Source organism: Poecile atricapillus (assembly GCF_030490865.1).
Source record: "Poecile atricapillus isolate bPoeAtr1 chromosome 32 unlocalized genomic scaffold, bPoeAtr1.hap1 SUPER_32_unloc_4, whole genome shotgun sequence".
NCBI classification, from domain to species: domain Eukaryota; kingdom Metazoa; phylum Chordata; class Aves; order Passeriformes; family Paridae; genus Poecile; species Poecile atricapillus.
The window spans coordinates 51,731-73,619 of NW_026708984.1; the positions used below are offsets into that span (position 1 = coordinate 51,731).

General features: G+C 50.2%; 1 protein-coding gene across 1 annotated transcript; it reads left to right on the forward strand.

The window, feature by feature from the left end:
• Positions 1-352: 352 nt before the first annotated feature.
• Positions 353-19,219, forward strand: LOC131574012 (transmembrane protein 145-like; the record flags this gene model as incomplete). Its single annotated transcript, XM_058828390.1, has 13 exons — positions 353-413; positions 478-557; positions 2,478-2,552; positions 2,669-2,746; positions 4,829-4,915; positions 7,864-7,965; positions 8,560-8,644; positions 10,225-10,296; positions 11,255-11,335; positions 12,630-12,708; positions 13,718-13,811; positions 15,268-15,388; positions 19,029-19,219. Coding segments are annotated over exons 1-13 (1,206 nt in total), but the record flags the coding sequence as incomplete, so codon positions are not given.
• Positions 19,220-21,889: the final 2,670 nt, after the last annotated feature.

Below are 21,889 nucleotides of genomic sequence, written 5' to 3' on the forward strand. Positions count from 1 at the left end.
TGGGCGTGGCTTATGCCGCAGTGGGCGTGGCCTGTGCACGGTGGGCGTGGCTTATGCCGCAGTAGGCGTGGTTTGTAGCGTATTGGGCGTGGCCTGGTCGCAGTAGGCGTGGCTTGCGGGGCAGTGGGCGTGGCCTGGCCGCGGTGGGCGTGGCTTGTGCGGTGATGGGCGTGGCTTGTGTCTCGGTGAGCGTGGATTTTGCGGCGGTGGGCGTGGCCTGGCCGCGATAGGCGTGGCTTGTGGTGCTGCGGTTGTGGCTTCTTTTGCGGTGGGCGTGGCTTACGCGGCAGTGGGCGTGGCTTGTATTGTAGTGGGCGTGGCTTGTGTCGCGGTGGGCATGGCTTTTGCGGCGATGGGCGTGGCTTATGCCGTAGTGGGCGTGGTCTCGCCGCGGTGGGCGTGGTCTCGCAGCGGTGGGCGTGGCTTGTGGCGCGGCGGGCGTGGCTTGTGCCGCAGTGGGCGTGGTTTGTCTCGTAGTGGGCGTGGTCTCGCCGCAGTGGGCGTGGCCTGGCCGCAGTGGGCGTGGCTTGTACGGCGGTGGCGTGGCTTATGCCGCAGTGGGCGTGGCCTGGCCGCAGTGGGCGTGGCTTATGCCGCAGTGGGCGTGGCCTGGCCGCGCTCCCCGCTCGGTTTTAAGGGGGGGGGGGAGGGAAAGGGGGGGGAGGGGCGATGCGGCTGCGGCCGGGGGGGATCCCGGGGGTCCCGGGGAGGGTCCCGGGGGTCCCGGGGGGGATTTTGGGGGGGTCCCGGGGGGCTCCCCCGGCTCTGCTGCCGCTGCTGCTGCTGCTGCTGCCCGCGGGGGCCGCCCCCAAATACGTGAGGGGCCGCATCAGCACCAAGGAGGTTCGGAATTGGGGCTGGGGGCTTCGGGGTGGGGCCGGGGGGGTCTCTGGGGGGGTTTTGGGGAGATTTGGGGGGGTTTTTGGGGGGATTTGGGGGGCGTTGTTTGGGGCTAGGGGCTTCGGATTTGAGTCTGGAGGCTTCGATTTTGGCTCTGGGTCTCCATTTTGGGGCTGGGGGCTTCGGATTTGGGTCTGGGGGCTTCGGGGTGGGGCCGGGGGGGTCTCTGGGGGGGTTTTGGGGGGATTTGGGGGGGTTTTGGGGGGTTTTGGGGGGCGTTGTTTGGGGCTGGGGGCTTCGGATTTGAGACCGGAGGCTTCGATTTTGGGTCTGGGGGCTTCGGGGTGGGGCCGGGGGGGTCTCTGGGGGGGTTTTGGGGGGATTTGGGGGGCGTTGTTTGGGTCTGCCGGTCTCCATTTCGGGGCTGGGGGTCTCGATTTTGGCTCTGGGGTCTCCATTTTGGGTCTGGGGCTTCGGTTTGGGGTCTGGGGGCTCCGGGGTGGGGCTGGGGGGTATTTGGGGGGGTTTCGGGGGGGTTTGGGGGGTTTTGGGGGGCGTTGTTTGGGGCTGGGGGCTTCGGATTTGAGTCTGGAGGCTTCGATTTTGGGGCTGGGGGCTTCGAGGTGGGGCCGGGGGGGTCTCTGGGGGGTTTTGGGGGGATTTGGGGGCGTTGTTTGGGTCTCCGGTCTCCATTTCGGGGCTGGGGGTCTCGATTTTGGGTCTGGGGTCTCCATTTTGGGTCTGGGGGCTTCGGATTTGGGTCTGGGGGCTTCGGGGTGGGGCCGGGAGGGTCTTGGGGGGGATTTGGGGGGTTTTTGGGGGCTTTTGGGGGGCGTTGTTTGGGGCTGGGGGCTTCGGATTTGAGTCTGGGAGCTTCGATTTTGGGTCTGGGGGCTTCGGATTTGAGTCTGGGAGCTTCGATTTTGGGTCTGGGGGCTTCGGGGTGGGGCCGGGGGGGTCTCCGGGAGGGTTTTTGGGGGGATTTGGGGCGTTTTGGGGGGCGGTGTTTGGGTCTGGGGGCTCCGGGGTGGGGCTGGGGCTTCGGATTTGGGGCTGGGGTCTCAAATTTTGGCTCTGGGGGTCTCCAAATTTGGGTCTGGGGTCTCCAATTTGGGTCTGGGGTCTCAAATTTTGGCTCTGGGGGTCTCCAGTTTGGGTCTGGGGTCTCCAATTTGGGTCTGGGGTCTCCAGTTTGGGTCTGGGGTCTCCAATTTTGGGTCTGGGGTCTCCAGTTTGGCTCTGGGGTCTCCAGTTTGGGTCTGGGGGTCTCGATTTTGAGTCTGGGGTCTCCAGTTTGGGTCTGGGGTCTCCAGTTTGGCTCTGGGGTCTCCAATTTTGGGTCTGGGGTCTCCAATTTGAGTCTGGGGTCTCCAGTTTGGGTCTGGGGTCTCCAGTTTGGGTCTGGGTCTCGATTTTGGGTCTGGGGTCTCCAGTTTGGGTCTGGGGTCTCCAATTTTGGGTCTGGGGTCTCCGGGGGGATTTTGGGGGCGGGATTTGGGCGGTTCCTTTTGGAGATTTTGGCTCTAAAGTCTCTAATTTGGGTCTGGGGTCTCCAATTTGGGTCTGGGGTCTCGATTTTGGGTCTGGGGTCTCCAGTTTGAGTCTGGGGTCTCCAATTTGGGTCTGGGGTCTCCCAGGACTGGGTGTTCCTCACCCGTTTCTGTTTCCTGTCCGATTTCGGCCGCCTCGATTTCCACTTCCGCTACCCCGAGGTGAGGAGGGGTCTCGGGGGGGGGGGGGGGGATTTGGGGAGGGGTCTCTGGGGTGGGGGAGGGGTCTCGGGGAAGCCCCCAGCCCCAAATTCCCGCGACCCCCTCCCCCAATTCAGGCCAAGTGTTGCCAGAACATTCTGCTCTACTTCGACGACCCCTCCCAATGGCCCGCGGTCTACAGGAGGGGGGGCAAGGTGCGAATTGGGTCTGGGGGCTTCGGGGGGGGCTCGAATTGGGGCTGGGGGCTTTGGGGGGGCTCGATTTGAGTCTGGGGCTCTGGGGATGGGGGATTCGGGGGGTTTGAATTGGGTCTGGGGGCTTTGGGGGGCTTCAATTGGGGCTGGGGGCTTCAGGGGGGTTCAATTGGGTCTGGGGGCTTCGGGGGGGCTCGAATTGGGTCTGGGGGCTTCGGGGGGGGGCTCGAATTGGGGCTGGGGGCTTTGAGGGGCTTCAATTGGGTCTGGGGGCTTTGGGGATGGGGGATTCTTGGGGTTTGAATTGGGTCTGGGGGCTTTGGGGGGATTCAATTGGGGCTGGGGGCTTCGGGGCTGGGGGCTTTGGGGGGTCTCGAATTGGGTCTGGGGGCTTTGGGGGCTTCAATTGGGGCTGGGGGCTTCGGGGGGGGGTTTGAATTGGGGCTGGGGCTTCAATTGGGTCTGGGGGCTTTGGGGGCTCGAATTGGGGCTGGGGGCTTTGAGTGGGCTCGAATTGGGGCTGGGGGCTTCGCGGGGCTTGAATTGGGTCTGGGGGCTCTGGGGATGGGGGATTTGGGGAGTTTGAATTGGGGCTGGGGGCTTCGGGGGGGCTCGAATTGGGGCTGGGGGCTTTGGGGATGGGGGATTTGGGGGTTTGAATTGGGTCTGGGGGCTTCAATTGGGGCTGGGGGCTTCAATTGGGTCTGGGGGCTCTGGGGATGGGGATTTGGGGGGCTTGAATTGGGTCTGGGGGCTTGGGGGGCTTCAATTGGGGCTGGGGGCTTCGGGGGGGGCTCGAATTGGGGCTGGGGGTTTCAATTGGGTCTGGGGGCTTTGGGGATGGGGGATTTGGGGGCTTGAATTGGGTCTGGGGGCTCTGGGGGGCTTCAATTGGGGCTGGGGGCTCTGGGGATGGGGGATTTGGGGGCTTGAATTGGGGCTGGGGGCTTCGGGGCTGGGCTCGAATTGGGGCTGGGGCTTTGGGGGGGCTCGAATTGGGGCTGGGGGCTTTGGGGGGAAATTTGGGGAGGGGTCTCAAATTTGTGGAGGGGTCTCTGAATTTGGGGAGGGGTCTCAGCTCTAAATTCGGGGCTTTTTGGGGCTTTTTGGGGCATAAAAAATCCGGGTTTTTTTTGGGGAGTGGTCTCAGGGAATTTGGGGAGGGGTCTCTGAATTTGGGGAGGGGTCTCGGGGCTGAATTTGGGGAGGGGTCTCGGGGCTGAATTTGGGGAGGGGTCTCTGAATTTGGGGAGGGGTCTCGGGGCTGAATTTGGGGAGGGGTCTCGGGCTGAATTTGGGGAGGGGGTCTGGGGCTGAATTTGGGGAGGGGTCTCGGGGCTGAATTTGGGGAGGGGTCTGGGGCTGAATTTGGGGAGGGGTCTCGGGGCTGAATTTGGGGAGGGGTCTCAGCTCTAAATTCGGGGCTTTTGGGGGCATAAAAAATCCGGGTTTTTTTGGGGAGGGGTCTCCTGGAATTTGGGGAGGGGTCTCGGGGCTGAATTTGGGGAGGGTCTCAGGGAATTTGGGGAGGGTCTCGGGCTGAATTTGGGGAGGGGTCTCTGAATTTGGGGAGGGGTCTCAGCTCTAAATTCGGGGTTTTTTGGGGCATAAAAAATCCGGGTTTTTTTTGGGGAGGGGTCTCAGGGAATTTGGGGAGGGGTCTCGGGGCTGAAATTGGGGAGGGGTCTCTGAATTTGGGGAGGGGTCTCGGGGCTGAATTTGGGGAGGGGTCTCTGAATTTGGGGAGGGGTCTCAGCTCTAAATTCGGGCTTTTTGGGGCATAAAAAATCCGGGTTTTTTTGGGAGGGGTCTCTGAATTGGGGAGGGGTCTCGGGGCTGAATTTGGGGAGGGGTCTCTGAATTTGGGGAGGGGTCTCGGGGAATTTGGGGAGGGGTCTCAGCTCTAAATTCGGGACTTTTTGGGGCTTTTTGGGCATAAAAAATCCGGGTTTTTTTGGGAGTGGTCTCGGGGAATTTGGGGAGGGGTCTCGGGGCTGAATTTGGGGAGGGGTCTCTGGGCTGAATTTGGGGAGGGGTCTCTGAATTTGGGGAGGGGTCTCTGAATTTGGGAGGGGTCTCCAGGACTGCCTGGCCAAGGAGGCCGTGATCAGACCCGAGAACAACCAGGTGATCAACCTGACCACGCAGTACCCCTGGTCCGGCTGCCAGGTGCGGAATTGGGTCTGGGGGCTTCGCCGCAATTTGGGGAGGGGTCGCAAACCCCAAATTTGGGGCTTTTTCGGGCTTTTTTCGGGGCTATTTTCGGGCAATTTTGGCTTTTTTTCGGGTTTTTTGGGTCTAAAGCTCCGGGTTTTTTGGGGGGAGGGGTCTCAGGGAATTTGGGGAGGGGTCTCGGGGTCCTGGGAATTTGGGGAGGGGTCGCAAACCCCAAAATTTGGGGCTTTTTTGGGCTCTTTTGGGGCTTTTTCGGGGCTTATCTCGATCTTTTTTCAGGCAATTTTCGGGTTTTTTGGGGCTTTTTTCGGGCTTTTTTGGGTCTAAAAACTCCGGGTTTTTTTTGGGGGAGGGGTCTCAGGGAATTTGGGGAGGGGTCTCAGGAGTCTCCGGGGTCTGGGGGTATTTTGGGGAGGGGTCTCAGCTCTCCAAATTTGGGGGTTTTTGGGTTTTTCGAGGGCTCTTCTGGGCTTTTTTCGGGCTATTTTCGGGTTTTTGAGGCTTTTTTCGGGTTTTTTGGGGTCTAAAAACTCCGGGTTTTTTGGGGGGAGGGGTCTCAGGGAATTTGGGGAGGGGTCTCGGGGTCCTGGGAATTTGGGGAGGGGTCGCAAACCCCAAAATTTGGGGCTTTTTGAGCTCTTTTGGGCTTTTTTGGGGCTTTTTCGGGGCTTTTTTCGGGCTATTTTCGGGTATTTTTGGGGCTTTTTTCGGTTTCTTGGGGTCTAAAAACTCCGGGTTTTTTTTGGGGGGAGGGGTCTCAGGGAATTTGGGGAGGGGTCTCGGGGTCCTGGGAATTTGGGGAGGGGTCGCAAACCCCAAAATTTGGGGCATTTTTGGGCTCTTTTGGGGCTTTTTCGAGGCTTATCTCGATCTTTTTTCGGGCTATTTCCGGGTTTTTTGGGGCTTTTTTCGGGTTTTTTTGGGTCTAAAAACTCCGGGTTTTTTTGGGGGGAGGGGTCTCAGGGAATTTGGGGAGGGGTCTCAGGAGTCTCCGGGGTCTGGGGATATTTTGGGGAGGGGTCTCAGCCGTCCAAATTTGGGGGTTTTGGGGTTTTTTGGGGGCTTTTTTCGGTCTTTTTTCGGGCTATTTTCGGTCTTTTGAGGCTTTTTTCGGGTTTTTTGGGGTCTAAAAACTCCGGGTTTTTTTTTTGGGGAGGGTCTCAGGGAATTTGGGGAGGGGTCTCGGGGTCCTGGGAATTTGGGAGGGGGTCGCAAACCCAAAATTTGGGGCTTTTTTGGGCTTTTTCGGGGGTTTTTTTGGCTTTTTCTGGGCCTTTTTGGGGCTATTTTCGGGTTTTTTGAGGCATTTTTCGGTTTTTTGGGGTCTAAAAGCTCCGGGTTTTTTGGGGGGAGGGGTCTCATGGAATTTGGGGAGGGGTCTCGGGTCCTGGGAATTTGGGGAGGGGTCGCGAACCCCAAAATTTGGGGCTTTTTTGGGCTGTTTTGGGCTTTTTCGGGGCTTTTTTCCGTCTTTTTTCGGGCTATTTTCGGGTTTTTTGGGGCTTTTTTCGGGTTTTTTGGGGTCTAAAAACTCCGGGTTTTTTTGGGGAGGGGTCTCAGGGAATTTGGGGGAGGGGTCTCAGGAGTCTCCGGGGTCTGGCGGTATTTTGGGGAGGGGTCTCAGCTCTCCAAATTTGGGGGTTTTGGGGTTTTTCGGGGCTTTTTTCGGGCTATTTTCGGGTTTTTTGGGGCTTTTTCGGGTTTTTTGGGGTCTAAAAACTCCGGGTTTTTTTTGGGGAGGGGTCGCAGGGAATTTGGGGACGGGTCTCGGGGTCCTGGGGATTTGGGGAGGGGTCGCAAACCCCAACATTTGGGGCATTTTTGGGCTCTTTTGGGGCTTTTTCGGGGCTTTTTTCGGGCTATTTTCGGGTTTTTGGGGCTTTTTTCGGGTTTTTTTGGGGTCTAAAAACTCCGGGTTTTTTTTGGGGGAGGGGTCTCATGAATTTGGGGAGGGGTCTCAGGAGTCTCGGGGTCTGGCGGTATTTTGGGGAGGGGTCTCAGCTCTCCAAATTTGGGGGTTTTGGGGTTTTTCGGGGCTTTTTTCGGGCTATTTTCGGGTATTTTTGGGCTTTTTTGGGGCTTTTTGGGGTCTAAAAACTCCGGGTTTTTTTGGGAGGGGTCTCAGGGAATTTGGGGAGGGTCTCTGGGGTCTCCACAGTCTGGGGATATTTTGGGGAGGGGTCTCAGCCCTCCAAATTTGGGGGTTTTTGGGTTTTCGAGGGCTCTTCTGGGGCTTTTTTCGGGCTATTTTCGGGTTTTTTGGGGCTTTTTTCGGGTTTTTTGGGTCTAAAAACTCCGGGTTTTTTTGGGGGAGGGGTCTCAGGGAATTTGGGGAGGGGTCTCGGGGTCCTGGGGATTTGGGGAGGGTCGCAAACCCCAAAATTTGGGGCTTTTTTGGGCTCTTTTGGGGCTTTTTCGGGGCTTATCTCGATCTTTTTTCGGGCTATTTTCGGTTTTTTGAGACTTTTTTTGCTTTTTTGGGGTCTAAAAACTCCGGGTTTTTTGGGGGGAGGGGTCTCAGGGAATTTGGGGAGGGGTCTCAGGAGTCTCCGGGGTCTGGGGATATTTTGGGGAGGGGTCTCAGCCCTCCAAATTTGGGGGTTTTGGGGTTTTTCGGGCTTTTTTCGGGCTATTTTCGGGTTTTTGAGGCTTTTTTCGGGTTTTTTTGGGGTCTAAAAACTCCGGGTTTTTTTTTGGGGAGGGGTCTCAGGGAATTGGGGAGGGGTCTCAGGAGTCTCCGGGTCTGGGGATATTTTGGGGAGGGGTCTCAGCTCTCCAAATTTGGGGGGTTTTTGGGGCTCTTTGGGGGCTTTTTTTGGGTCTCTTGGGGCTTTTTTGGGGCTTTTTTGGGGCTTTTTGGGGTCTAAAAACTCCGGTTTTTTTTGTGGGGGAGGGTCCCGGGGGTCTCAGGGTTGGGATTTTTGGGTCTGGGGTCTCCCCAGGTGCTGCCGGGGGTCTCGGGGAGGATCCTGAGCTGCTCCAGCGGCCGCAGTTTCCGCTCGGTTCGGGAGCGCTGGTGGTACGTGGCCCTCAGCAAGTGCGGGGTGAGTGACCCCAAAACCGCCCCAAATCACCCCAAAATCACCCTGAAACATCCAAAAATCGCCCAAAACCACCCCGAAATACCCAAAAAACAGCCCAAAATACCCAAACACTGCAAAACACCCCAAAATACCCAAAATCACCCTGAAACATCCAAAAATCGCCCAAAACCACCCAGAAATACCCAAAAAACACCCCAAAATACCCCAAAACACCCCAAAATACCCCAAAACACCCCAAAATACCCCAAAATACCCCAAAACCACCCCAAAATAACCCAAAAAAAGCCTAAAATACCCCAAAAAAGCCCTAAAAAAACTCAAAAAAGCCCTAAAAAAACTCCCAAAAAATCCCAAAAATCCCAAAAATTCCTCAAACCCCAAAAACCCCAAAACCCCCAAAAACAACAAAAAAATCACAAAAACCGCCCCAAACACCTCCCAAAACACCCCAAAAAAACCCAAAAAAACTCAGAAAAAGTTTTTAAAAAATCCCAAAAAATCCCAGAAAAAATCCCAAAAATCCCAAAAATCCCAAAAGTTCCCAAAAATTCCCCAAAATCCCAAAAAGCCCCAAATTTTCCCCAATTTTCTCAGGGTGGGGGGCTGGAGCTGGAGTATGAGCTCGTTCTGACCAACGGTGACTCCTTCTGGAGCCGCCACTTCTCGGCCGATGAGTTCGGTACGGGCACATTTTGGGGGGATTTTGGGGGATTTTGGGATTTTGGGGATTTTTGGGATTTTTTGGGATTTTTTTGGGATTTTTTGGGGATTTTTGGGGGGAATTTGGGATTTTTTGAGGGTTTTTTGGGGGTTTATTTGCATTTTATTTGGGGTTTATTTGGGGTTTATTTGGGATTTTTTAGGGGGATTTGGGGGATTTGGGATTTTTGGGATTTTTGGGATTTTGGGGATTTTTTGGGATTTTTGGGATTTTTTTGGATTTTTTTGGGATTTTTGGGGGGAGTTTGGGATTTTTTGAGGGTTTTTTGGGGGTTTATTTGCATTTTATTTGGGTTTATTTGGGGTTTATTTGGGATTTTTTAGGGGGATTTGGGGGTTTTTGGGGGGGTTTGGGATTTTTTGGGGTTTTTGGGATTTTTTGGGATTTTTTTGGGATTTTTGGGGGGAGTTTTGGGGGAGTTTGGGGATTTTTTGAGGGGTTTTTTGGGAGTTTATTTGCATTTTATTTGGGTTTATTTGGGGTTTATTTGGGATTTTTTAGGGGGATTTGGGGTTTTTTGGGGGGTTTTAGGGATTTTTGGGATTTTTGGGATTTTTTGGGATTTTTGGGATTTTTTTGGGGATTTTTGGGGGAGTTTTGGGGGGTTTGAGAATTTTTTGAGGTTTTTTTTTGGGTTTATTTGCATTTTATTTGGGTTTATTTGGGATTTTTTAGGGGGATTTGGGTTTTTTTGGATTTTTTGGATTTTTTGGGATTTTTGGGATTTTTTGGGATTTTTTGGGATTTTTTTTGGGATTTTTGGGGAAGTTTTGGGGGAGTTTGGGGATTTTTTGAGGGTTTTTTTGGGGGTTTATTGCATTTTATTTAGGGTTTATTTGGGATTTTTTAGGGGGATTTGGGGTTTTTTGGGGGATTTTGGGATTTTGGGATTTTTTGGGTTTTTGGGATTTTTGGGATTTTTTTTGGATTTTTTGGGGATTTTTGGGGGGAGTTTGGGGATTTTTGAGGGGTTTTTTTGGGGGTTTATTTGCATTTTATTTGGGTTTATTTGAGGTTTATTTCGGGGCTTTTGGGTTTATTTGGGGTTTATTTGGGGGGTTTGGGTTTTTTTGGGATTTTTGGTTTGGGATTTTGTTTTGGGATTTTTGGGGGATTTTTTGGGATTTTTTGGGGGTTTTGGGGTTTTTTTGGGCTTTATTTGGATTTTTTGGGGGATTTATTTGGGAGTTTTGGGGGAGTTTTGAGGTTTTTTGGGGTTTTTGGGGATTTTGGGGTTTTTTGGGAATTTTTTGGATTTTTTTTTTTATTTTTTTGAGGGGAGTTTTGGGGGTTTTTTTTAATTTTATTTTGATTTTTTTGGGTTTATTTGAGGGAATTTTGGTTTTTTTTTGGCTTTTTTTTGGGGTTTAAAAAATCCGGATTTTTTTTTTGCCGCTTCCTTGGATTCTCCCCATTTGGGGAGGGGTCTCGGGGTCATTCCCGAAGCCCCCAGACCCAATTTCCCCTCCCCCTCAGAGGGGTCTCGGGGTCATTCCCGAAGCCCCCAGACCCAATTTCCCCTCCCCCTCCCCCTGCAGGAATCCTGGAGACCGACATCACCTTCCTCCTCATCTTCACCCTCATCTTCCTCCTCTCCTGCTACTGCGGCTGTGAGCGCCGGCGGAATTTGGGGAGGGGGCTCGGGGAATTTGGGGAGGGGTCGCAGCTCCCAAAATTCGGGATTTTTGGGCTTTTTTTGAGCTTTTTTTGGGCTTTTTTGGGGCTTTTTTGGAGCTTTTTTTGGGTCTAAAAACTCCGGGTTTTTGGGGAGGGGTCTCGGGAATTTGGGGAGGGGTCTCAGGGAATTTGGGGAGGGGGTCTCTGAGCCCCCCGCCCCCTCCCCAGACCGGCTGAAGGGGCGGCAGCTCCTCCACACCACCTACAAGATGTTCATGGCAGCGGCCGGGCTGGAGGTGAGGAATTGGGTCTGGGGGCTTCGGAATTGGGTCTGGGGGCTTCGGGGGGGGGCTCGATTTGAGTCTGGGGGCTTCGGGGGGGGCTCGATTTGAGTCTGGGGGCTTCGGGGAGGTTTTGGGGGGAAATTTGGGTTTTTTTGGGGGGAAATTGGGGTTTTTTGGGGGGGATTTCGGGGGGATTTGGGGTTATTTGGGTCTGGGGTCTTCAGGGGGGAATTTGGGGAGGGGTCTCACCCCCATTTCCCCCCCCTTTTTGCGCCCCCTCCCCAATTTCGGGAGGGTCCTTTGGGCGGAATTTGGAGGGTTTTTGTGGCGATTTTGGGGGGAAATTTGGGTTTTTTGGGGTTTTTTTTAGGGGGATTTCGGGGGGTTTTGGGGTTATTTGGGTCTGGGGTCTTCAGGGTGGAATTTGGGGAGGGGTCTCACCCCCCTTTTCCCTCCCCCTTTTTGCGCCCCCTCCCAATTTCGGGAGGGTCTTTGGGCGGAATTCGGAGTTTTTTGTGGCGATTTTGGGGGGAAATTTGGGGTTTTTGGGGTTTTTTTAGGGGGATTTCGGGGGGATTTGGGGTTATTTGGGTCTGGGGTCTTCAGGGGGGAATTTGGGGAGGGGTCTCACCCCCCTTTTCCCCCCCTTTTTGCGCCCCCTCCCCAGTTTTGAGCCTCCTCCTGAGCTGCGTCTACTGGGGCCAGTACGGCTGGGACGGGGTGGGGCACGGAGCCATCAAACTCCTGGGTAGGGCGGGGATTTTGGGGGGAATTTGGGGGAATTCGGGAAAATTTGGGAAAATTTGGGAATGGTCGGGAAAATCTGGAGGAAATCGGGAAAATCTGGGAAAAATTTGGGGGGTTTTGGGCAAAATTTGGGCAAAATTTGGGGTGTTTAAAGTGAGTTCGGGAGGGGTTTCAGAGCGATTTGGGAGGGATTTGGCGAGGCTGGAGAGGGATTTTGGGGAAGATTTAAGGGGATTTGGGAAAATCCTGGAAAAATTGTGGAATTTTTGGGAATACCTGGAGGAAATCTGGGAAAAATCTGGGAAAAATTTGGGGGGGTTTGGGCAAAATTTGGGGGGGATTTGGGGCGTTAAAAGAGAGTTTGGGAGGGGTTTCGGGGCGATTTGGCGGGGCTGGAGAGGGATTTTGGGGAGGTTTTCCGGGGATTTGGGAAAATCCTGGAAAAATGTGGGAATTTTTGGGAATATCTGGAGGAGATCTGGGAAAAATCTGGGGGAAATTTGGGGAATTTTGGGCAAAATTTGAGAGAGATTTGGGGCGTTAAAAAGGGAGTTTGGGTGGGGTTTTAGGGCGATTTGGTGGGGCTGGAGAGGGATTTTGGGGAGGTTTTCGGGGATTTGGGAAAATCCTGGAAAAATGTGGGAATTTTTGGGAATATCTGGAGGAAATCTGGGAAAAATCTGGGGGAAATTTGGGGAATTTTGGGCAAAATTTGGGGGGATTTGGGGCGTTAAAAAGTGAGTTTGGGAGGGGTTTCGGGGCGATTTTTCGAGGCTGGAGAGGGATTTTGGGGAAGTTTTAAGGGGATTTGGGAAAATCCTGGAAAAATTTGGGAATTTTTGGGAAAACGTGGAGGAAATCTGGGAAAAATCTGGGGGAAATTTGGGGGGTTTTGGGCAAAATTTGGGGGGATTTGGGGCGTTAAAAAGAGAGTTTGGGAGGGGTTTCGGGGCGATTTGGCGGGGCTGGAGAGGGATTTTGGGGAAGTTTTCCGGGGGTTTGGGAAAATCCTGGAAAAATTTGGGAATTTTTGGGAAAATCTGGAGGAAGTCTGGGAAAATCTGGGGGAAATTTGGGGGTCTTGAGGGTGATTTTGGGGGGGATTTTGAGGGGGTTTTGGAGGGGTTTGGGGGATTTTTGGGGGTTTTGGGGTGGTTCCGATGGGGATTTTGGGGATTTTGGGCAAGTTTTAGGGAATTTTGGGATTCTGGAATTTTTTGGGAATATTTTGGGAATATTTTGGGAATGTCTGGGAGGGATTTTGGGGGAGATTTGAGATTCCACGACCCCCCCAGGGAAGCTCCTGTTCTCCATCAGCTTCCTCATCTTCCTCCTGATGCTGATCCTGCTGGGCAAGGGGTTCTCGGTCACCAGGTAACGCTCGGGGGATACTCGGGGGTTACTCAGAGGTTACTCAGAGGTCAGGGGTCACTCAGAGGTCACTCTGGGGTTACTCAGGGGTCACTCTGGGGTCACTCAGGGGTTACTCAGGGGTCAGGGGTCACTCAGGGGTCACTCAGAGGTCACTCTGGGGTCACTCAGGGGTCAGAGGTCACTCAGGGGTTACTCAGAGGTTACTCAGGGGTCACTCAGGGGTCACTCAGAGGTTACTCAGGGGTTACTCAGGGGTCACTCAGGTTACTCAGGGGTCAGGGGTCACTCAGGGGTTACTCAGGGGTCACTCGGGGGTCACTCGGGGGTTACTCAGAGGTTACTCAAGGGTTACTCAGGTCAGAGGTCACTCAGAGGTTACTCAGGGGTTACTCAGAGGTTACTCAGGGGGTACTCAGGGGTTACTCAGGGGTTACTATGGGGTCAGAGGTCACTCTGGGGTCACTCAGGGGTCACTCAGAGGTTACTCAGGGGTTACTCAGGGGTCACTCGGGTTACTCAGGGGTCAGGGGTCACTCAGGGGTTACTCAGGGGTCACTCAGGGGTCACTCAGGGGTTACTCAGGGGTCACTCTGGGGTCACTCAGGGGTTACTCAGGGGTCACTCGGGTTACTCAGGGGTCAGGGGTCACTCAGGGGTTACTCAGGGGTCACTCGGGGGTCACTCGGGGGTTACTCAGAGGTTACTCAAGGGTTACTCAGGTCAGAGGTCACTCAGGGGTTACTCAGGGGTTACTCAGAGGTTACTCAGAGGTTACTCAGGGGTTACTATGGGGTTACTATGGGGTCAGGGGTTACTCAGGGGTTACTCAGGGGTCACTCAGAGGTTACCCAGGGGTTACTCAGAGGTCAGAGGTCACTCAGAGGTCAGAGGTCACTCAGGGGTCACTCAGGGGTCACTCACAGGTTACTCACAGGTTACTCAGAGGTTACTCAGGGGTTACTCAGGGGTTACTCACAGGTTACTCACAGGTTACTCCGTGCTCCCCCAGGGGCCGCATCAGCCCGGGGGGCTCCGTCCGTCTGTCCGTCTACATGACCCTCTACAGCATCGCCCACATCGCCCTGCTCACCTACGAGGCTCAGGTGGGGCCAAAATTCCCCAAAATTCCCAAAATTCCCAGAATTCCCGAAATTCCCCAAATTCCCCAATCCCAAAAATCCCCAAAATCCAAAAATTCCCCCCAAAAAATCCAAAAATTCCGTCAAAAATCCTGATTTTTTTCACCCTAAAATCGCTTTTTTTGTCCCTTAAAAAATGGCCAAAATTCCCCAAAATTCCCAAAATTCCCAAAAATTCCCCAAAATTCCCAAAATTCACCTGAATTCCTGGAGGGAATTTTGGGAGGGAATTTTGGGAATATTTTGGGGATATTTTGTGGGAATTTTGGGAATATTTTGGGAATATTTTGGGAATATTTTGGGAATATTTTGGGGATATTTTGGGAATTTTTTGGGAATATTTTGGAATATTTTGGGAATATTTTGGGAATATTTTGGGAATTTTTTGGGATAATTTTGGGAATTTTTGGGGGATATTTTAGGGATATTTTGGGAATATTTTGGGGATATTTTGGGAATTTTTTGGGAATATTTTGGGAATATTTTGGGAATATTTTGGGGATATTTTGGGGATATTTTGTGGGAATTTTGGGAATTTTTTGGGAATATTTTGGGAATATTTTTGGGAATATTTTGGGAATATTTTGGGAATATTTTTGGGGATATTTTGGGGATTTTTTGGGAATATTTTGGGTTTATTTTTGGGTTATTTTGGTGCCATTTCTCACAATATTTCAGGAATATTTTGGGTCTATTTTGTCCAATTTTGGCACCGTTTCCCCTCTGATTTTGGGGTTATTTTGGTGCCATTTCTCACCATAATTCAGGAATATTTTGGGTCTATTTTGGCCAATTTTGGCACCGTTTCCCCTCTGATTTTGGGTCTATTTTGGGGTTATTTTGGGGCTATTTCTCACCATAATTCAGGAATATTTTGGGTCTATTTTGTCCAATTTTGGCACTGTTTCCCTCTGATTTTGACCCATTTTTGGGTTCATTTTGGGTCTATTTTTGGGTTATTTTGGTGCCATTTCTCACCATATTTCAGGAATATTTTGGGTCTATTTTGGCCAGTTTTGGCACCGTTTCCCCTCTGATTTTCACCATTTTTGGGCAGTTTTGGCACCGTTTCCCTCTGATTTTGACCCATTTTTGTCCAATTTTGGCACCGTTTCCCCTCTGATTTTCACCCATTTTTGTCGAATTTTGGCACCGTTTCCCCTCTGATTTTGGGGTTATTTTGGTGCCATTTCTCACAATATTTCAGGACTATTTTGGGTCTATTTTGTCCAGTTTTGGCACCGTTTCCCCTCTGATTTTGGGTCTATTTTGGGGTTATTTTGGTGCCATTTCTCACCATAATTCAGGAATATTTTGGGTCTATTTTGTCCAATTTTGGCACAGTTTCCCCTCTGATTTCCACCCATTTTTGGGCAGTTTTGGCACAGTTTCCCCTCTGATTTTCACCATTTTTGGGCAGTTTTTTGACCCCGGGCAGGTGCTCTACACCTACGAGTCCCCGGCGGGGTACGGGCTGATCGCGCTGCAGTTCGGAGCCTTCGTTTGGTTCTGCGCCGCCGTGGGCGCCACCCTGAGCGCGGGTGCCGGAGAGACGACAATTTTACCTGCCTTTTCTGGGGGCTTACGCCTTCTGGTGAGTGCCAAAATCACACCTGGACAGGTAAAAACACACCTGGGATACACCTGGAGGGGATAGAAACACACCTGGGGGGTCACAGACACACCTGGGAACACCTGGGAAACACCTGGGGACACCTGGAGACACCTGGAGGGGTAAAATCACACCTGAGATACACCTGGACACACCTGGACACACCTGGGGGGCATAAAACCACACCTGGATACACCTGGAGGGGGTAAAAACACACCTGGGGGGGTCACAGACACACCTGGGGCGCCACCCTGAGCGCGGTGCCGGAGAGACGCCAATTTTACCTGCCCTTCCTGGGGCTTATGCCTTCTGGTGAGTGCCAAAAACACACCTGGGGACACCTGGACAGGTAAAAACACACCTGAGATACACCTGGAGGGGATAAAAACACACCTGGACACACCTGGGGACACCTGGGGACACCTGAGATACACCTGGACACACCTGGGGGGCATAAAATCACACCTGGATACACCTGGACACACCTGGGGACACCTGGACACACCTGGGGGGTCACAGACACACCTGGGGCGCCACCCTGAGCGCGGTGCCCGAGAGACGCCAATTTTACCTGCCCTTTCTCGGGGCCTACGCCTTCTGGTGAGTGCCAAAATCACACCTGGGGACACCTGGGATACACCTGGGGGGATAAAATCACACCTGGACACACCTGGAGGGGAAAAAGCACACCTGGACACACCTGGGGACACCTGGAAGTGTTTTGGGGTCTCACCTGAGGGATTTTTGGGGGGTCTCACCTGTGAATTTTGGGGTCTCTCCCCTCAGGTTTTTGGGGTTTTTTGGGGGAATTTTTTGGGTTTTTTTTTGGGGAATTTTTGGGGTTTTTTTGGGGGGTTTTTGGGGGCTTTTTGGGGTTTTTTTAGGGGGTCTCACCTGGTGATTTTTGGTTTTTTTGGGTTATTTTTGGGGGTTTTTTTGGGATTTTTAGGGGGGTTTTGGGGGGGATTTTTGGGGTTTTTTGGGGGGGTCTCACCTGTAATTTTGGGTTTTTTTTGGGAAATTTTTTGGGATTTTTTGGGTTTTTTTTGGGGGGTTTCTTGGGAATTTTTGGGGGGGTCTCACCTGTAATTTTGGGGTTTTTTTGGGAATTTTTTTGGGAATTTTTGGGGTTTTTTTTGGGGTTTTTTTGGGGTTTTTTTGGGGGGGTCTCACCTGGTGATTTTTTGGGTTTTTTTGGGTCATTTTTGGGTTATTTTTGGGGTTTTTTTTGGGGATTTTTGGGGGTTTTTTGGGGGGTCTCACCTGTGATTTTTGGGGGTTTTTTGGGTTATTTTGGGGGTTTTTTTGGGGTTATTTTGGGGATTTTGGGGGGGTTTTTGGGGTTATTTTGGGATTTTTGGGTGGTTTTTTTGGGGGGGGATTTTTGGGTTTTTTTGGGGGGTCTCACCTCTGATTTTTGGGGTTTTTTGGGGGGATTTTTGGGGTTTTTTTGGGGGGTCTCACCTGGTGATTTTTTGGGTTTTTTTGGGTTATTTTTGGGGTTTTTTGGGGGATTTTTGGGGGGTTTTTTGGGGGTTTTTCGGGTTATTTTTTGGGGGATTTTTGGGGGGTTTTTGGGGTTTTTTTTAGGGGGTCTCACCTGTAATTTTGGGGACTTTTTGGGGGGTCTCTCACAGGTTTTTGGGGGTATTTTTTGGGTTTTTTTGGGTTATTTTTGGGGGTTTTTTTGGGTTTTTTTGGGGGGGTCTCACCTCTGATTTTGGGGGTTTTTTTGGGGGTCTCACCTGTGATTTTTTGTGTTTTTTTGGGTTATTTTTGGGGGTTTTTTTTTGGGATTTTGGGGGTTTTTTGGGAATTTTTTTGGGAATTTTTGGGGTTTTTTTTTGGGGTTTTTTTTTGGGGTTTTTTTAGGGGTTCTCACCTGTAATTTTGGGTTTTTTTTGGGGTCTCTCACAGGTTTTTGGGGGTTTTTTGGGGGAATTTTTTGGGGTTTTTTTGGGTTTTTTTTGGGGGTTTTTTTGGGGTTTTTGGGGGGGTCTCACCTCTGATTTTGGGATTTTTTTAGGGGGGTTCTCACCTGTAATTTTGGGTTTTTTTGGGGTCTCTCCCAGGTTTTTGGCCGTCCCAGTTTCGGCTCTCGTGGCCAATTTTGGGATCCCCAAATGGGCTCGGGAAAAAATCATCAACGGGATCCAGCTGGGAACTCACCTGTACGCCCACGGCGTCTTCCTGGTGCGTGCAGACCCCTCCCCAAATTCACCCAAACCCCAAAATCCACCCCAAAAAAACCCCAAAAAACCCCAAATCCATCCCAGCCCCCAAAATCCCCAAAATCCGCCCCAAAATCGGCCCCAAATCCACCCAAAAACCCCAAAAATCGGCACGAAAATGATGATTTTTCCCCCAAAAAATCACGATGTTCTCCCCAAATCCTGATTTTTATTCTGAATTAACCCGAAAATGCTGATTTTTACTGAAAAAATTCCAATTTTACCCCCCAAAATCCCGTTTTCCCCCCCCAAATTCCCAATTTTCCCCCAAAACTCCCAATTTCAACCCCAAAAATCCCAAACTTCCCCCTAAAAATCCAACTTTTCCCCCTAAAAATCCCATTTTCCCCAAAAAATTGCAATTTTTCCCCTAAATATCCCATTTTTTCCCCAAAAATCCCATTTTTTCCCTAAAAATCCATTTTTTCCCCCAAAAATCCCAAATTTTCCCCAAATTCCCAAATTTTCCCCTAAAAATCCCATTTTTTCCCCAAACCCCCATTTTTTCCCTAGAAAGCCCATTTTTTCTCCCCAAAAATCTATTTTTTTCCCTAAAAATCCCAATTTTTCCCCCAAAATCCCATTTTTTTCCCGAAAAATCCCATTTTTCCCCCCAAAATCCCATTTTTTCCCCTAAAAATCCCATTTTCTCCCCAAAAACCTAATTTTTCCCCCAAAAATCCCAGATTTTCTCCTAAAAATCCCAGATTTTCTCCTAAAAATTCAATTTTTTTCCTTAAAAATCCCATTCTTTTCCCCCAAAAATCCCATTTTCTCCCCAAAAACCTCATTTTTACCCCTAAAAACCATATTTTTTCTCCTAAAAATCCCATTTTTTCCCCAAAAATTCAATTTTTTCCTTAAAAATCCCATTTTTTTTGCTAAAAATCCCAGATTTTCTCCTAAAAATCCCAAATTTTCTCCTAAAAATCCCATTTTTTCCCCTAAAAATCTCTTTTTTTTCCCCTAAAAATCCAAATTTTCTCCTAAAAATCCCAAATTTTCTCCTAAAAATCCCAAATTTTCCCCAAATTCCCATTTTTTCCCCCCAAAATCCCAATTTCCCCCAAAAAATCCCATTTTCTCCCCAAAAACCTCATTTTTCCCCCTAAAAATCCCAAATTTTCTCCTAAAAATCCCTTTTTTTTCCTTAAAAATCCCATTTTTTCCCCAAAAATCCCAAATTTTCCCCTAAAAATCCCTTTTTTCCCCTAAAAATCCCATTTTTTCTCCTAAAAATCCCATTTTTTTTGCTAAAAATCCCATTTTTTCCCCCAAAAATCCCATTTTTTCCCCCAATTCCCATTTTTTCCCCCAAATTCCCGTTTTTCCCCCCAGCTCCTGACCCGGCCCTCGGCTGCCAACAAGAATTTCCCTTTCCACGTCCGAACTTCCCAAATCGGCTCCGTCCCCCCCCGGGACCCCCCCCCAAATTCCCCGGGGGGGGCTACGGGAACGTCACCTTCATCAGCGACAGCGTCCCCAACTTCACCGAGCTCTTCTCCATCCCCAGCCCGGGGGGCGGCGCGGTGAGACCCCCCACCCAAATACGGGGGAAAAACGGGGGGAAAATGGGGGAAAATGGGGAAAAAATTGGGGGAAAAACGGGGGGAAAATGGGGGAAAAATTGGGGGAAAAATGGGGAAAGAATGGGGAAGAAAGGGTTAAAAATGGGAAAAAAATGGGGGGAAAATGGGGGAAGAAAGGGTTAAAATGGGGGAAAAATGGAGGAAAAATGGGGAAAAAAATGGGAAAAAATTGGGGAATTTCTGGAAAAAAATTGGGGGAAAAATGGGGAAAAATTGGGGGGGAAAATGGGGGAAAAATGGGGGAAAAATGGGGGGAAACAGGGAAAAAATTGGGGGAAAAATGGGGGAAAAATGGGGGAAAAATGGGGGAAAAATGGGGGAAAACGGGGAAAAAATTGGGGGGAAAAATGGGGAAAAATTGGGGGGGAAATGGGGGGAAAAATGGGGTAAAAACGGGGGGAAAAATGGGGGAAAACAGGGAAAAAATTGGGGGAAAAATGGGGGAAAATTGGGGAATTTCTGGGAAAAAATTGGGGGAAAAACGGGGAAAAAATTGGGGGAAAAACAGGGAAAAAATGGGGGAAAAATGGGGAAAAAATTGGGGGCAAAATGGGGAAAAAATGGGGGGAAAATGGGGAAAAATTGGGGGGAATTTATTGGGGATTTGGGGCTCTTCTCCATCCCCAGCCCGGGGGGCAGCGCGGTGAGACCCCCACCCCAAATACGGGGGAAAAAACGGGGGGAAAATGGGGGAAAATTGGGAATTGCTGGAAAAAAATTGGGGGAAAAACGGGGGGAAAAGGGGAGAAAAATGGGGGGAAAAATGGGGCAGAAATGGGGAAGAAAGGGTTAAAAATGGGAAAAAAAAAAAAAAGGGGAATTCCCGAAAAAAATTGGGGGGAAAATGGGGGAAAAATGGGGGAATTTCTGGAAAAAAATGGGGGGAAAAATGGGGAAAAATTGGGGGGAAATGGGGAAAAAATTGGGGGAAAAATGGGGGAAAAATGGGGAGAAACGGGGAAAAAATTGGGGGGAAAAATGGGGAAAAAATTGGGGGAAAAATGGGGGAAAAACGGGGGAAAAATGGGGGAAAATGGGGAAAAAATTTGGGAATTTCTGGAAAAAAATTGGGGAAAAAAGGGGGAAAAATGGGGAGATAATGGGAAAAAAATGGGGGAAAAATGGGGAAAGAATGGGGAAGAAAGGGTTAAAAATGGGGGAAAAATGGGGAAAAAATTGGGGGGATAATGGGGAAAAAATGGGGAAGAAAGGGTTAAAAATGGGGGAAAATTGGGGGAAAAATTGGGAAAAAATGGGGGAAGAATGGGGAAAAAATGGGGAATTTCTTGAAAAAAATTGGGGGGAAAATGGGGGGAAAATGGGGAAAAAATGGGGAAGAAAGGGTTAAAAATGGGGAAAAAATTGGGGCAAAAATGGGGAAAAATTGGGGGAAATTGGGGAAAAAAGTGTTAAAAATGGGAGGGATTTGGGAGGAAAAATGGAGGGAAATTGGGGAAAAAATTGGGAAAAATGGGGGAAAAAATGGGGAAAAATTGGGGGAAATTGGGGAATAATTGGGGGGAATTTATTGGGGATTTGGGGCTCTTCTCCATCCCCAGCCCGGGGGGCAGCGCGGTGAGACCCCCGCCCCAAATACGGGGAAAAAACGGGGGGAAAATTGGGGAAAAAATTGGGGAATTTCTGGAAAAAAATTGGGGGGAAAAATGGGGGGAAAAATGGGGGGAAAATGGGGAAAAATGGGGGAAAAACGGGGAAAAAATGGGGGAAAACGGGGAAAAAATGGGGGGGAAAAATGGGGAAAAAATTGGGGGAAAAACGGGGGGAAAATGGAGAAGAAAGGGTTAAAATGGGGAAAATTTGGAGGGAAAATTGGGGGGGAAATGGGGAAGAAAGGGTTAAAAATGGGGAAAAATTGGGGAAAAAATGGGGAAAAATTTGGGGGAAAAACGGGGAAAAATTGGGGGAAAATGGGGAAGAAAGGGTTAAAAATGGAGAAAAAAATGGGGAAAAAATGGGGAAAAAAGGGTTAAAAATGGGGGGGAGAAATGGGGAAAAATGGGGAAAATATTGGGAAAAATTGGGAAAAAAATGGGGAAAAATGGGAAAAACGGAGAAAAAATGGGAAAAAATGGGAAAAAATTGGAAAAAATGGGGAAAAAATTGGGAAAGAAAAGGGGAAAAAATGGGAAAAAAAAGGGGGGAAAAATGGGAAAAAATGGGAAAAAATTGGGAAAAAAATGGGGAAAAAATGGGTAAAAAAAAGGGGGAAAAATGGGAAAAAATGGGAAAAAATTGGGAAAAATTGGGGAAAAAATGGGAAAAAAAATGGGAAAAAAATTGGGAAAAATTGGGAAAAAAATGGGAAAAAATGGGAAAAAAAAGGAAAAAATGGGAAAAAAAAAAGGGGGAAAAATGGGAAAAAATGGGAAAAATTGGGAAAAAAATGGGGAAAAAATGGGAAAAAAAAAGGGGGAAAAATGAGAAAAAATGGGAAAAAAAGGGGTTAAAAATGGGGAGCAAATTGGGGAAAAAAGGGTTAAAAATGGGAAAAATTGGGGGAAAAAAAATGGGAAAATTGGGAAAAAAATCCCAAATTGGGGGAGGGGGATCCCCCAAAATCCCCCCCCCAAAATCGCCCCTCCCCCCCCT